Source organism: Perca flavescens, chromosome 7 (genome assembly GCF_004354835.1).
Source record: "Perca flavescens isolate YP-PL-M2 chromosome 7, PFLA_1.0, whole genome shotgun sequence".
In the NCBI taxonomy this organism is placed as follows: domain Eukaryota; kingdom Metazoa; phylum Chordata; class Actinopteri; order Perciformes; family Percidae; genus Perca; species Perca flavescens.
The window spans coordinates 27,555,878-27,572,754 of record NC_041337.1 but is presented as its reverse complement, the minus strand read 5'-3'; the positions used below and the strand labels follow the sequence as shown (position 1 = coordinate 27,572,754).

At 39.4% G+C, this 16,877-nt stretch overlaps 2 protein-coding genes across 3 annotated transcripts in view; one reads left to right on the top strand and one right to left on the bottom strand.

The window, feature by feature from the left end:
* Positions 1-9,835, bottom strand: part of trim33 (tripartite motif containing 33) — a 38,481-nt gene extending 28,646 nt beyond the window's left edge. The window contains exon 1 of one of the 2 annotated variants that reach the window (XM_028583037.1): positions 9,192-9,835. In XM_028583037.1, the coding sequence (XP_028438838.1) occupies positions 9,192-9,768 (577 nt within the window). In that variant the 5' untranslated portion in view covers positions 9,769-9,835. The remainder of the gene's footprint in view (positions 1-9,191) is intronic. The other variant, XM_028583038.1, reaches the window with a different exon arrangement.
* Positions 9,836-12,964: 3,129 nt separating this feature from the next.
* Positions 12,965-15,937, top strand: bcas2 (BCAS2 pre-mRNA processing factor). The gene is made up of 7 exons (XM_028583219.1): positions 12,965-13,200; positions 13,924-14,016; positions 14,111-14,181; positions 14,476-14,637; positions 14,733-14,783; positions 14,889-14,969; positions 15,055-15,937. Exons 1-7 carry the CDS (start codon positions 13,108-13,110, stop codon positions 15,179-15,181), a joined length of 678 nt encoding a protein of 225 aa, XP_028439020.1. The 5' UTR covers positions 12,965-13,107; the 3' UTR covers positions 15,182-15,937.
* Positions 15,938-16,877: the final 940 nt, after the last annotated feature.

Below are 16,877 nucleotides of genomic sequence, written 5' to 3'. Positions count from 1 at the left end.
TCTACACTGGCTTGAGCAGCACACAGCCGGTTTGTGTAAGCTCCAGCTGCATGGGTCTCTGAGTGATTGGTTGTAAAAGCAGCTGGATGGGGATTGTGTTGATGACCCCCCCACACCTTATTTTACAACAGGATTAGTGTTGTTTCCCCGTACATTCATCAAAAGAAAAGCCCTCAATGCACCCAAACAATAACAGGTTAGGTTAACTAAATCAGGCTATTGCTTTCCCAAATATTAACCCAGTTTTAATGTATGTGCTGGATACACCAGTACAAGTGAAAGACTGGAGCGAGCTGCCACCAATTTACACTGGGATCAAGATAATACCAAATCTCCCTGGAATACAGGAAAGGGAAAAAAATCTCAGGTGACATTACTTATATTGTATGTTGTAAGGGACAGATATCATCACATTTCAATTGTGCTTAGTATCAGTGTTCACTTTACTTAATCTCAACAATATGAAAACCATAAAGTAGATTTGATGAACACTGCCACACTTTTAGATTTAATGTAATGTGTACTACTATTAGGAAAAAGAAGACTATTTTAGTATTGTACAGGGTAACGCACATTTAACTTGGGGCATCAGATAAGGCATTCTTCAGACACACCTGGCAGGTACTTATATAGATATTCCAAGGCCTAGATTAGTAGGAAGCTAAACATGTCAAATTAAAAGCTGCCACCATCTGTTCTGACATCACAAAAGAGAAGTGGTAAATAAGGATGAATTCATGAATGAATTAGTCAGCCCAAGTAGGAAGCAGTGGTTTCTGAACTCAACCTTATCACCTGGCATTTTTCCTAATTTTATGTATATTAATTAACAAATAAATATGCACTTTAACTGATTATCATGTAAAATATGATCTTATAACTTTCCATTATCCCAGCTTTTCTCTGACCAGGTGAAACACCGGGTTAGTAGCCTGGCTGGGTTTTGACTGGGGGCAGGATGACATCATTTGTAATCCTTTATGTGAAGTCATGTTAATCAGTGCTGTAAATCTAGTTACTAACAAACTTGTTTGTAGGATTTAACTGCTACAGTGGAAGTGGCCAATTAATAATTGATGTTACAGCTTTCGGAAACTCAGAGATATAGTGTGGAGAGACTGGGCCAGATGCTGTGTAGTTCACTATTATGTTTATTGAGAGACCCCACCTTCCAAAAGTCCAGACAGAGTAGGACTGCTGTCTTGCAACAACTGACCACCAAAGACAAACTCAAAAAATAAAAACATTTTCCAATGTCAATTTCAAATTGTAGTGCTGAGTGAGATAACATTAACCGTATTATTTACTAATGGCAATAAAAAAAAAAACTAAAACATACAATATATTCCAGTTTTACCCCAGAAGCAATCCTTTGTGGTGACAGGTAGTTCTATAAATAAAATTCAGACTATGCAATACTGAATTTCTCCTGTAACCAATACTAATGTTATTTTCTGAAAACATCATTTAGACAACGTGATATTCAAACTCTCCACTGAGACTAATACAATTTTAGATGGCTGGCAGGTACCGTGGGGAGGTAAAACTCTGCACAAAAAGCTTAAGACTGGAGAATAAAAGAGTAATTTGAGAGGTCACCATGAGACACTTGTGAGAGTCCCCTCGTTGAACTTGAAATAAGACAGTTATTTTGTGTAGACTGCCAGTGCTCCCATCTGTTTAACATGGGTGTTGTAGTTACATTATCTATACCTAGCTCACTCCGCGGTCTCCCCGACACTGGCAGACTACTTTGCTGTGAGGAGAGCTGTGGGCTGCTCCTCCAAAGATGAATAAGCTAACGTTAGGGCTGGCTAGTTAGCTAGCTACCTTACCTTAGCCAGCACTGCTGCTGTTCACCAGTCAGCTGTTTGGCTCATTTACAAAAACCATTGTAGCATTAAAACATGGTGGAATAACTAGCCAGTGGAAATTGCGTGTGTGCGTCCTTGAGAACTATAAGTCGTATAACTTATGCGGTCAGTTCATTGTTAGCTGGAGATTTCGTTGTTTGTGTTCTTCACCTGCTAGCTAGTTTGCACGTGGCTGTTGATTCGATATAATGGCGATTGTTGAACGCCCTTGCTCCCCTTTGTATTTTATGTGCATTATTTACATGCTACAGTAGTGACACTGCATTAAGATAATTTAATTAATAGTGGGTTTATTGTTATTATTTGCTACCCTATATATAATTCCTATGCATTGTGTATGGTAGCCTTTACAATGTTATTTATTTACAGCACTTGAAAGGCATAAAATCGGCATATGTCAGACTGACCGGCCGGTCACCGGTCATGGCCGATCACGTGAAAATCGGTGCATCTCTAGGCAATATATCTATATTATATCGACATCGATATATGAGACTAGATATCGTCAAATTTTGGATATCGTAATATGACAGATGTTGTCTTTTACTGGTTTTAAAGGCTGCATTACAGTAAAATGATGTAACTTTCTGAACTAACCAGACTGTTCTAGCTGTTCTATTGTTTGCCTTTATCCACTTAGTCATTATATCCATGGTACTGATGATTATTTATCACAAATCTCATTGTGTAAATATTTTGTGAAAGCACCAATAGTCAACCCTACAATATTGACATTGATGTATTCGGTCAAAAATTCGGCCTTTATTTTGATAGGACAGCTGAAGACATGAAAGGCAAGCAGTTAAAGAGTGTGCTATGAAATCATTCTGTTTTTGATACTGTACTTAAATTGGCAATTGACAAACTGCATTTCTCTAGAGACTGAAGCTGTAGCTGCAGCATGTTGACTTACATGTTTAATTATGTAAAGACATGTTCAAGGAGTCGGATCAGGGCCATATTTAGTTCAATGTGTTCTATGTCACTATTTTTGGTAGCCTACTGTACTTAAATGGCAAGTATGTACTTTATTTTCTTTATTCATTGAAGCCTCTATGTTTACAGGATTGTGGTGATGTGCAATGTGCTATAGGTGTTACTGCCAATTTGTTTTGTTTTGTCAAGGTTCATGTGTGCAATTAACATCACACTTCGTGAGAAAAAAATCGTGGCAGAGAATGGTGATATCAATTCTAAGCTAAAAAAGATTGTGATTCATATTTTTCCCCGAATGGTGCAGGCCTACCTTGGACTCACTTTAGACAGCAATGTCAGTTTTGATCAACACTTCACCAATATCCATAAATAACCTCAGCGAAGATTACATGTCATCCGTAAACTCAGATTACTTTCTGTTTCCCCACACCTCCTGTTGCTTTACAAATGCATTATCCAACTCATTCTGCTGTACTGTTCCCTCTGTTTCTACAACATGCTCACCATTTCTAACAAAATCAAACTCATCAAGATCACACATGTCGCCTACAAAATAATTCACTCCCTTACACCCAACATCACAGACCTTAATGAAGCCATGCCCTCACCATTGTCCATGACATCAACCATCCTGGATGGATGGACAAGAGGCATTCCTTGAGTATTGATATACAGTATAACATAACTGGGACTTTTAACTATACATGTATCACTCAGCATTACAAGTGTTCTGATAACTACATTAATTACATTAAGGGTTGTTAGCCTATCTTAAATTGTAACACACTTTGCACCACAAAAATTAACATATTTCCATTTCCACATTTAGGTTAAATTAAAGATGGTCGTGAGAAGAGGATAAGGGAAGGACAGAAGCCTGGACACTTCAATGCAGGTCTGCTCAGTGTTTCCCACACATGGACTAATGTGTGGCGGTGCGCCGCACTATCAACACCGGCCGCCGCACATTGCGTTTCGTTATTATAAAGAAATGTAAACGCTATTTAAAAACACGTTCAGCTGCATTTCTTTTAACTGCTCTCCTCCGTCTCTTGTGTCACACACACACACACACACACACACACACACACACACACACACACACACACACACACACACACACACACACACACACACACACACACACACACACACACACACACACACACACACACACACACACACACACACACACACACACACACACCTCCTACCGTGCGGTGTTTGGTGTTTTCAGCCCCCAACGTCGCCTTCCAGGCAGCACGGCAATGGTTATGTTTAGGGTTAAGGTATGGGTTAAGTTGAGGGTTAGCTTCCTGGAAGGCGACGTCGGAGGCTTAAAACACCATCGAGCCCAGGTCAAAACACTATATGTAGCAGCTATGAATCAAATAAACTTATAAATAATGTTATGTCATTTTTTTACTCTTACACTGAATGTTTGTTGAAGATAAGGACCAGCCTGAACAGAGCTGAACCAGACCAGTGTAATTAGTTATGTTATTAATTTGTTTACAATATTTTCAGGCTTCAACCAGTGAAAGACAGGGTCAGGGAGACAAAGAGATAGATTTGTTACGCATTGAAATAGGAGGACCACACCCCCCCCCGGCAAACTGCTTTAACTTTAGTTTTAATGTAATCAAACAAAGAGAAAAGTTCTCCCCTTGTCCTACAATGTGTACAAATCAAAACTAGAGAAGCTGACTTCCTTGTTTACTGCTGCACCAGTGAAGAATGAAATGCAGATGAGAATGAAATTAAGAGTGTCTGTCTCCACAAAATCATCTGTTGAGCGTTTGATGGTTATTTATTTGTGCTTTAAAACGGAACCACTGTACAACAATCAGAAAATGCTGTTTTATTTCTTTCGTTCACAGCACCATTCTGCCTTCTCTCTCTTTGCTAACCTGAGCTCGCAACGTCTCTGCTGCCTGCAGTTTAAACTAGAAGAGCCTACTGTACAATGAGGAATTCAGCAGCAGATAAAGCACTAGTTCTGGTGGTGTACAGCTGGACAGGAGTACGCAACAACATTAGCTGTCCCCTGAATAGGCTACGACATGTAAACCTCCCACCCATTTCCAGCATGGCATCGCTCCCGGGTTGTGATCAAGGCCGTATCTGAATTGTCCTGACCAGGGATTAACCCGTGTTGACTTGGCTTAGTTTGAATTGACAAAAGAAGGGTCTAACACGGCTCTGATAACCCTGGTTCGACCCTGGTCATTGGTGTGAAAGAGGTACAGATCACATGACACAAAGTAGGCTAGCCTGCGGCGACACGTAGATCTAGTTTACACAAAGTAGTAAGCATAGACAGTATATAATGGACCAATAGACCCCGTTGCTCTGGACGGAGACCAGTGAAGGCTATTAGAAGCACTTATCCGTTGATCTCTTGCTTTACTGCGCAGCCTCCAACTGACAGAGACAACGTAAATGTGACGTGAGCAACGTGTCTGAAAGTTGTAAGTCTTCTGGTAGCTGTTCCAAGAGAAATCTCAATCATTTCCAATCTTACAGAAACGGAGAGCGTAGGTATATGTAAGGAGATAACATAAGCACTGGCTAATTATTGCTAACTAACATGCTAGTTAACATTAGTAATTAAACCTAAACAGCTAATGTAAGTCGAAACTGCCTGCGAGCTTCTCCTGTACTATACGGTAATTCCTCTACTGTACGACAGTAAGTCACTTGGTTATGACACAATTGTTAGCTTATTTTTATAAAAGCGTCTGCTACGGAGCTATAACGTGAGGTACAAGGTAATGGAACCTTTTATACATTGTCGTGTTTCTTTAGAAATAAACAATGGACAAATAGAGTCTTTAAACGCTTCAGATGTAAAGTTATTCGCAGTCAAGTGAAGTAAAAAAAAAATGGCGGTCAGTGTAATGCTAACAAGAGGTGATCGCTTCGTAGCAACAAAATGGCGCCATCGGAGGTTTGCGTTCTGAAGCGAAGCTTACCCCCTTGGTAGTAAGCTAGTGTACAGGAAAATGTTTATGTGTTGCTTGGCAACAGTCTAATCCCAGTCTAGTTGCGGGACCATTTGTGTTGTAGGAGTCAAACAAATGATTAATAAACAAACAAATCATAATCTGTTGTCCCTTATTTCTAGGGCTGGGTACCGAATTCAATACTTTCTAGGCACTGACCGAATTGCCTCCTTAGTATCGAGTACTGAAAAATGCCACGTCATTCTATACTAGTGATAGACCGATTTTATCGGCCGGACGATATTTGCATTTTTTATTTTTTTTTTTTACACAGCTGCTGCTGTTTGCCGATAGTTTTTTCCAGGTATTATTTACAGACAGGCGTCCACAGGCAGCTCTGTGTTGCTGGAGACGCTGCAGTTCACGTGCAGACCATGTACTGCCCCTCCCCCACTAGCAGAGTGGCAGTCTTAAATGACAAATCAAGCACTTTATTTCAATGGCTACTTTTCAGGTTTATTGTTTTCTTAAATTATTTAAATGTGTTGACAAAGGACATTTTGTGATGACCTGATTAGATCTGTCTTATAATATGTCAGCAAGCAATGCATCATCAAGGCTGTGTTGTAGATGTTGATGAAAGCCTTTTACCCTTGCACAGTTAACCATATGCAGTGCACCCATCCATATGATGCACACTGCACAAATAATTTGGGTGATATGAATGTAAGATGATTGCAGAAGGGACACTGATCTGCGTTTTTTATTTTTTTTATTTTTATTATTTTTAAAGAAATGGCAGAGCAAATTCCACAAACAAATCCAGTGCGGCAGGGTTTACATTCTTATGATGTAAATTGAGGGAGCAAAAGCAGTATCGGCTGATGAAAAATAAATCGGCACTAAAAAATCCATATCGGTCGATCCCTATTCAATACCAAAGAAGCAAATCTTATCAGCATGCTTCTACCAAGATCTAATGATGCTTGTGATTGGCTGTCTAACATTATATGCCATAGACACATCCAGGAAAAACTCTATGTTACACATAAAGAGACAGGGCTCACGTAGTAGGAGCTGAAAAATAAATAAAAAGATTTGTGCTGTAATTTTTTTGTTAAAATTGATTTTATAATACTGGTATCAAAAAAAGTATAATTCAGGAACCGCTATCACGGTCACGGTATTGGCATCGGTACCTGTATCAACATTTTTTGAACGATACTCAGCCCTATTTATTACTGTTATGCACTGAATATGCCTCGTGCCTGCAACCGAATCACAGCCGTGTTGATATTCAGTCCAACAGCACAACCTCAAGTGTGACATTGCTTAAATAACATGCCGTTAACATTAGGGATGCACCTATCCAATGCTGATATCGGGCTGATACCGCCTCTATAGCTGGATCAGGTATCAGTGACAATGGGGACGATCAATTAAATTCTTTATTATATAAAAATTCTTTAAATATGTATCTATGCATTTATTATGTTCTATTTTACAAGGTTAGAAAAGCACTTCTTGTGGCCTAGTTAACTCAGTTGGTAGAGCAGGCGCACATATATAGAGGTTTACTCCTCGACAGAGCGGCCGCAGGTTCGACTCCGACCTGCGGCCCTTTGCTGCATGTCATTCCCCCTTTCTCTCCCCTTTCATGTCTTTATCTGTCCTGTGAAAATAAAGGACTAAAAAAGCCCCAAAAATAATCTTTAATAAAAAAGAAAGAAAAGCACTTCTTCAGTCAAGCCTGATGTTGCCTTACACAAAAAAAAAAAAAATGATCCCAGTCACTTCCACACAGCGAGACATACAGCTAATTAACTAAAGACTGGTATCTGGTTGGTACTCGGTATCGGCTGATACCCAAAGCCCGGCTAGCGGAACTGAAAAAGTTGGATAAGTGGATCCTTAGTTTACATGTTAACATTAAATATTTAATATTTTTCTCTCCAGTACATCTCTTCTAGGGATGCACCAACCGACTTTTTCAGTCCCGATACCGATGCCTGGGCTTTATGCATCTGTCGATACCAGATACTGATCTGATACTGTTGAATTAATAATACACTGTATACCTTCCACCTTATACCTTCCTTTCACCATGTGGAAGAGACTAAAGACACCAGACTTTCCTAACTAAACATTACTTTCCTAACTAAGCCAAAATAACATAGATTTAATGTATTGAATTCTTATTTATTTGTTATTTAAAAAACAACAAATGGAAGATAGAATGTAATCAAACTTCTTAAAATAAATTTAAATAAATAAAATGTAGCAGTAGAAACAAAATAGTGAATACTCTTACAGCATGCCACACACGTGCTGCTGATGAATGACGGAGAAAAAAAAACTGGATCTGCCTGTGGATCTGTTAATTTTTCCGATCCTCGATCCAGCTATTTTGTTAATATCGATCAGATCGGTGCACCCCTAGTCTCTTCACATGAGATTGTCTCACTGTTACTAGTTGATACTGAATATGTGAATCATCAGTTTGACTATACAGTGATCAGCATACATTCATGTGTTCATATCATCTAGTTGTTATTACTGACGAGTATCAAAAGTAATTATAAAAATCAAAATTTCTGAAGAGAGGGGAAATGTATAGCTTATCCCCAAGAGAGACTAACTGACCAGAAGTCAATCTGGCAATCTGGCAAATTATATTATTGCCTTTCTTTAGACAATGACAACTGTGACATAACATAACGTAAATCTTTTGCAAATAGTTTAATGTTACACTGCCGCCTGTTTATATATGCCTATAGTGGAAGAAGTGATAACGGGTGGACCAATGATAGGTTCCCACCCGGGGGAGATGGGAGTGTAGCTATATAACCATAGACAGACACGCCACTGCTTCTTCTGTGCAATGCAACAGTCTGACATACAACTCTGACCGTTAAGCATCAGTGGTAATGTCTCAGGTTTAATGTCCCAGATCAACCACCTAGGTGTCCGTTAACGTTAGTCCATCTCAATTCCCACCGAAAATAAATTAAGGTTTACAACTTCAACGGTGGAAGCCCGAACTTATGACAGACAGCAATCTCGAAATTTCCATTTCTGATGTCTTAAATGTCTGTTTAGTCGCTATCTATCGCTATCTATGGCCCAAGGATAAAAGTATTGCAATACATATTTGCAGTTTTACGAACTGGGTGTCTGCGGATTCCCGGAAAAAATGTTGTAGTACAATGGTTTCTCCACTTACACACAAAAACTAAAGATATGCACACAATTATGAAAACGTTACATGTTGCTCATGTATCACCATCCATAAATTAGAATGATATTCATTCTATTTATTTGCCCCAGACTGCTAACCTCAAACACACATTTGAAATTCACCAGAACTGAAATCTTAAGGATTGCCACATTAACCAACATCAACATCAAGCTAACGTTACTTGTGGAAAAAACTCACCTATGTGTGTGTCAGTTTGTCCGTGTGGTCCAGGCACCTGTACGCTTATCTGCCTTTCTGGTTGGGGGATACATTTTAGACAGAAAGAGTGCAGACAAGGCAGAAGTTTCGGTTCACAGTCTCGGGTCTGAAGACTTTGTTTACACACTGCGCACGTATCCAAAAAATTAATGGGAGTGGGTACCGGCGTGGCTGCCGGAGCCGTAAGAGGGGGGGACATTTCAGTGGTGAGTCCGCCAACTGGAACATCCCCGGCGGCCAGGGTTTCAGCTGCTGTTGGCTCTGCATTGTTGCTGCTGGTCCCAGCCGGGCTGACGGCATTGCTAGCGCTACCATTGGCTTCCCCTCCCGCAACAGCAGCTCCGACGCTGACGACGTCTCCCCCGTCGCTGGTGGGTGTAGGTGCCTCGTTAACGTTATCATGGGACTCTGTTTCTTCACCGCCGTTTGTATTCGCTTCTATGACTATTACTGCATTTTCCACTTTCGTCTCTGGCTGCTCGTTATCTTGCGTTGAAGGCACTGAGTCCGAATTAGCAGACGGTTCCATATCCTCCTCGCCTTTGTTATCCGCCATCTTCCTTCCTCTTTGAACCGCTGCACGTCCTGCGTAAGTTTTCGAGCCAGTAGTACGTAGGATTACGTCATGACGTTGACCAAGACCCGAGTTTGTTTACTTCAAAATGCGCCCCCAGTGAGAGGAGAGAGCACACAGCCTATCTATCTATCAATATATCTATATATATCTATCTATATATATATATAGATATATATGGGTAGGCTAATTCAGGTATTGCAGCAGCACAAGACAGACATGAGTTAAGATAAATAGTGAAGTAAAAATAAAATAAGAATAAATACAATAGGAAGTGTACACAACTAGTATACGAATTTAAGTTAAAAAAACAAAACATACAAGAGTTAAAGTGACACGTATGATAAATAAATAGCAGCAAGTCTATTATATATGTAAACTTTGTGTGTGTGTGTGTGTGTGTGTGTGTGTGTGTGTGTGTGTGTGTGTGTGTGTGTGTGTGTGTGTGTGTGTGTGTGTGTGTGTGTGTGTGTGTGTGGAGGGGGAGGGAGAGGGGGTTGGAGTGATGATGTATGTGTTAGCCACTGCTGATATATAGTCTAATGGCCGCAGGTACAAAGGCTCTAAATTTTGTTTCAGCACTACTGTCACTTTATCTTGTAATTTTGTCTCCAAATGCTCTCGTACAGCTTCTATTTTTGTGCCTTTGTGCTGATGACAGCCGTGGCCAGAAGCATTATGTCTATCCATCCCATCCTTATCTCAAGAACCCTTGATGGGAAGGTCTTAAAATTTGGTACAAACGCCCACTTGAACTTGAGGATGAAGTGATTTGATTTTGGAGGTCAAAGGTCAAGGTCAATGTGACCTCATGTCTGTCCCATTCTCATGAATGTGATATCTCAGGAATGCCTTATGGGAATCTTTTATTTTTTAAATTTGGCACAAACATCCACTTGGATTCAAGGATGAACCTTTTGTTAAATTCCTTCACTACATATATCATGTAAGTCTGGACAGACATGGATGTAAACTGCAACAACTGCACTAGTTTGCAGAGGCATGCAACCGCAAAGCAGTAATTCTATTTTTTTCTATTCTTATTTTAGTTTATGTACGTCTTATTTTTTATCTCTGTTTTAATACTTTCTATACTCATATGCATTTATTTCTGTCCTGCTGCAACAATCAAATGTATATATTTATATATATACGCACACAGTATGTATTAACTGCATTCATGATCTAAAATTGATCATTTATGCACAACTCATATTTTTAGTCATTACTATACATATTGTACACTTGAACACAAGTGTTCGCTCTTCCTTTCTCTTTCTTTCTCAACAGGTCGAGGCTGGCCAACCACCTAAAGCCAGGTCCTGTTTGAGGTTTCTGTTTTTTCTTGCAATAGCTCTTGGGGGAATTGTTGGGTCTCTCTAGATTATAAAGTGTTGTCTAGACCTACTCTATCTGTCAATTGTCCAGAGATAACTTTTGTTATGATTTGATACTATAAATAAAATTGAATTGAATTTTAAAAAGTGTAACAACAGCTATATGATGGTGAAAGGCTTAACAAACAGAATCCAGAACAATCTAAATTCATCTGTTTGTACACAGATAGATAGATAGATATATAGATAGATGGATGGATGGATGGATGGATAGATACTGTAGATAGATAGATAGATAGATAGATAGATAGATAGATAGATAGATAGATAGATAGATAGATAGATAGATAGATAGATAGATAGATAGATACTTACTTTATTCATCCCGAGGGAAATTTTAGGCATCCAGTAGCTTAGACAACCATAACACAACAAACACATAAACACATATATCTCACATACATAAAAAGTTATAAGATGTATATGTTATGACCAGAGTCCAGATTGTGTAGGAGGGCTAATATAGCCTATAAGACAGTCAGGTGTACAGCAGACAGAGATATAATGGTGGTAGGGGCTGAGAGAGACAGGCTCATGCTGAATACGCCATTTCTCCCCTCCCCCTTTGTGTGTTACTGAAGAGTTGGATGGCCCTGGGGACAAAGGACCTCCTCAACCTGTCTGTTGAGCATGACAGTGACAGAAGTCTGCCACTGAACATTCTCCTCTGTTTAAAGAACGTGCTGTGTAGTGGGTGGCGCTCATTGTCCATAAAATGTATTCATCCAAAAAAAAAAATCTGTCACCGTATTGATAAGGTATCATGATATTGATATCAGTGTTTTAAACTATGTCTCATATTATCACAGTTAGTGTACTGTAATAGTTGTAAAGTGTAGTGGTAATATTATGTTGTATAGCAGTGGATCGCAAACTTTTTTCAATATATATTTTTTCAGCCAAATACCCTAAAAAGTCTACAACAACATTGTAACTGAAAACACTTAAATGCTAAGATACATTTCAAATGATTAGAATCCATTACTAAATTCATTTCGGTATTATAGTATAGTTATTTAAGGAATTGTGCATAAAAAAATATCACTTAACCCCTGCAGTACTTCAAAGTACTACTATAGGGTCAAAAAAGCATGAAGCTAAGCTATTAAGGAAAGCTGACTTGTAAGGGAGCCTACAGGCTGGACACCTTGACAAAATGTCAAAGGGTTGTTTCCAACGTCTTTGATAGTTGCCTTACAGAATACTGACTGTATACAGTGTTGTTTTAGTGCATGTGTGTGCTTATGCAAGAATGCATGAATAGGATGTTTGATGAGAGACAAGGAAATGGCGCTTCCCGGTATTGGCTCATTCTTGCGAAATTAACTGGAAGATAGTTTGTACGTTGTACATAACATCTCTATTTTTGTTTGTTTTGGGACCATTTCAATCTAGAGGGATCATTTACACTGTCTAAAAGTGAGGTATAGATTTCACTGCTATTAGGGACTGATGCTGTTGTTAGCAGTCCAAATCAAAAAAGACCTGTCAAACACAGTTGAGCGTATTAAAAGAATATCCATCCCCTTATCAAATAAAGTAGGCAGGTCAGTTTTCTCTTCAAGCAGCTGTTAGCCTGTAGGCTATGTGTATTTGATGTATAACCACCCTTCCCATCCTTGTAGAGCTGGATCCAGAAAAACATTATGAAGGTGCTGATATACAATATTGTAGATGTAAAATCAAATGAACTGACGTTTTAAACGTGTTGATGCCTTTACAGCTTGGCTTCATCAAGCAGCAGTAACATTCCACTCCACTAGATGTCACAAACAAAAACTCACGGGCCTGTTATAGCTAGTTAAGGATTTTATTGTGAAAGTCGCGACCGGTAAAACGTGTTTCTTGTTAGCTGGAGAGGTTATTGTTTTTTAGCTAAGAGGGGCACAAATCAAACAAACTCAACAATATAAACTGATTAAAAATGGCCGGAACGGCTTCAGTAGCTGGTGAAGTGTTCGTCGATGCTTTGCCATATTTTGACCAAGGTTACGATGCCGCAGGTGTCAGAGAAGCGGTGAGTAAACAGGGAAATTGCTAACCGCAGCATGTTAGCTAGCTAATCATGCCTAAATGGACAAGGCAAACTGTTTAAATATTAGAAACATTTGAATGTAACACTTGGTATATATACGTATTAATATATATGACGTTTGGCAGTTATAAACTAACGTTACAGCATTTAGTCTGACCACAAGTAGCTGTACTAACGTTAATGTTTAGCATTTGTTTAGTGAATTATTTAGCCATTACCCCAACTTCCTGGGGTGAGGAGCGTAACGTTAGCGTAACGTTAGCCTGTTACAGTCTGGAAACCAATTCCCGTTCGGAAAATTAAATAAATCGCTTTGAGTCTGCAAAATAAATGTCGCCTAATGTATCTCGGAAATTCAGACCTCCCAGTTCAACTAGAAACAACTAGAATAATATTTTATATCTTCTTTTTCTATTTAAAGATGAAATGACACTGAACTCCTCACATTATTGCCTGTGTGGGGTCTGATATCGGTTTCAAATGTGTTTCCACTCTGCATAAAGATTTATGGGAAAACAGTAAAATAAAAAAGTTGTTGGTGTTTTAATAATACAATTTAACCCTAATACCTGCTCTGCAACGCCAATCTACAAACCACCTGTCCTGGTGGATATCCAACCAAAGTAAAAAGTGATAAAAGTTAATTTCTTGGTAGCTGCAGTGCTTTCCCTGTGCAAAAAAAGCAAATTATCCTTTGTCCTCTAGGCTGCAGCGTTGGTGGAGGAGGAGACGAGAAGATACCGACCTACCAAAAACTACCTGAGCTACTTGCCCACACCTGACTTCTCTACTTTTGAGGTGACAAACTCCCCAGACCTCTGAAACCTTCTTCACAGCTTCAGCCAGTGTGACCAAAATGACAGCATTTCTTTTTTGATTTCTCACCCATTAGACAGAAATTATGAGGAATGAATTTGAGCGTCTGGCGGCTCGACAGCCCATGGATCTCCTGAGCATGAAGAGGTAAACTCTACACACTGCAGCTCAGGTCATTCCTGTCAGTGCTCATTTTTAACACCCAAAACTTTAAACATGTTATTTTGTGTATATGACAATGTATAGAACTGATGAATACAAAAATTGTTGATAGAAAATGCCAACAATTGTTAGTTGCAGTTGTTACTCCATTTAATTGTTTAAAATGATAGTATGCCTGCTTTTTTAAATAAAGTAATACTTTTTCATAATCATTTTTGCTTGGTGGCCCCAAATGTTGTTCATTTAATTTGACTTTTTTTTTTTTTTTCCCCTGTGGAGATATGAGCTGCCTGCACCCTCATCAGGACAGAAGAATGACATCACAGCGTGGCAGGAGTGTGTGAACAACTCGATGGCCCAGCTAGAGCACCAGGCAGTCCGCATTGACAACCTGGAGCTCATGTTGCAGTATGGAACCAACGCATGGAAGGTCTACAACAAGTATGTGATTGCACCCGTTTCTCACAGACATTAACGCATTGTATGATGTGTGTGTAAAGACCGCTAATCATTAAATAATTATCTTCCTCCTCCAGTAACTTGGCCTTCATGATTGAGACTGCTCAAAAGGAACTTCAGAAATTCAGGTGACCCATCGCTGGAACATTTGACCTGTATTAAAAGTGTCATTAAACACTTTTTTTTTTTTTTTTTTTATCCTGTTAACCAATTCAATTATTCTGCCACACCAGGAAGCAAATTCAAGATTTGAACTGGCAGCGTAAGAATGATCAGTTAGCGGGAGGAGCCAAACTGCGAGAACTGGAGTCCAAGTACGTTGTTTGAAGATTTCATATGCATGGGAGTATGTAGGTTAGATTTTCCTGTGTTGTAACATCTGTTTCTGTCCCTCAACAGCTGGGTGTCTCTGGTCAGTAAGAACTTTGAGATCGAGAGGGCCATTGTCCAGCTGGAGAACGAAGTAACTCAGTTGAGACAACAGCAGGGGGACGAGAACAAGGAGAACATCAGACAGGACTTCTAGAGCAGCAGCTTTCACCCTCGTAGCACTGATCTACCAACTGATTCCTCACTCAGAAAGATGTCATCTTGTTTCATCTGCTGACTGCACTCAGAAGAAACCTAAGAAGGTAAAGTTACCTGTACGGAGGAGATTTAATGGGAAACTGCTCATGTTCAACTTTGTCATCAAATAACCTGGACATTCAGAAGGAGTGGTCCAGAAACCTCAGTGACAGCCCCTCTTATTCTACTGTAAAAACAGTGGTGGAATGTGGTATAATGCAGCATTTGGACTCTACCTTTTTTTTTTCTTCTTCTTCAAGGGTCACCGATGTTTAAAGCGAGACTATGTATGGTTTGCAACAAGACGTTTGTTTTTACAACTGGAAAATTGAATTCATAAGCAATAAATCATCAATCTTTGCTCGACCAGTAGCTAATGCTGGCGAATGTTGGCAAACTTTAATGTGTACCTGACATTACTAAGTCGGTTTGCTGGCTTTAAAAATACTTTCTTCTTGTGTTACTGTTATACTTGCATTTAACATTATTCCATGAATGCCACAAGCGACATTTAGCAAATGTTACATAATCTCGCTTTAAAGTGTAATTTATACCGGCATGTAGGTTTCAGTCTTCGAGGCCATCTACCAACACACTAGAATCAAGTGTACATAGTTTGTCAAGTCTGTCAAAGACAAAATTATCTCTGTAAGCCTCGCCTTGACTTTCATTCGTCTTTTTTTATGCTGTTTTAATAAAATGGACATTTGTTATATTTCCTAGTGTGACTTTTTTCCATATCAGATAGCACTATTCTGTTTGAAATGGGTTGTCTCTGTCCAGTTATTTTTCAATTCTAATTTTACTGGAGCTCAGTCTACTATACACTAATAAGTTTCTTTGCTGCATGAAGGAACAGTATGTTTAAATTGCCGTCCCACTCCCAATATGATAAACGGACAGTATCACGGAGTTGGGCTTGAGCCTCTACTCTCAAGTTCTTATTTCCACCTGCAGTACTGGCAGGACTCCTACATCACATTTGACTTTTTTTGTATTTAACCTTTATTTACTCAGGGAAGGTTCACTGAGAGGCAGCCTCTCTTTTGCAGGAACGCCCTGATCACATTCACACAGTTCCACATTCATACCTGGAAGCTGCCCAGTACGACTGCAGTCTGATCTGCTGGCCACTCCAGCTCCACTGGAGCAGTTGGGGTTAAGCTCAAGGGCAATGAGGTAGGGACAAATGCTGCTCTTTCACTTTCCCCACCCCGATTTTATCCTGTCGGTCTGGGGATTGAACAGATGACCTCCCGGTCACCAGCTCGCTTCTCTAACCTTTAGGCCACTGCTGCCCCAACTAGGGCTGTAGTTTGTCACAAATCATGGCTTTCTTCTGGTGGAAATTATCATTTGTTAAATTATCAACATGCCAAGAACTGAAGGCCCAGGTTTAGAAAAATACTAACCGCTGTATTGTGTACTAAATCATCAGCATGCACTACAGACAGAGCTATCAGACATATTGCTGGTGTTAAGTATTCCCTATGGTGAGGCCTTTTATCATTCACCTACCTTGGTTTAATAATTACCCAACTACAATGGCCTGTTTGACCACTCAAGTCCAAGATAACTAATTAGAATAACAGCCAGTCAAATACTTGATTATGTTAACTGATAAGACTAGGCAAACATTGATATGTACCCTGTAA

Coding starts and splice junctions, on each gene's coding strand:
- bcas2 (XM_028583219.1), top strand. CDS start 13,108: ATGGCCGGAACGGCTTCAGTAGCTGGTGAAGTGTTCGTCGATGCTTTG. Junction 14,638..14,732: donor GCATGGAAGGTCTACAACAA/GTATGTGATTGC, acceptor TTCCTCCTCCAG/TAACTTGGCCTTCATGATTG. Junction 14,970..15,054: donor CTGCGAGAACTGGAGTCCAA/GTACGTTGTTTG, acceptor GTCCCTCAACAG/CTGGGTGTCTCTGGTCAGTA.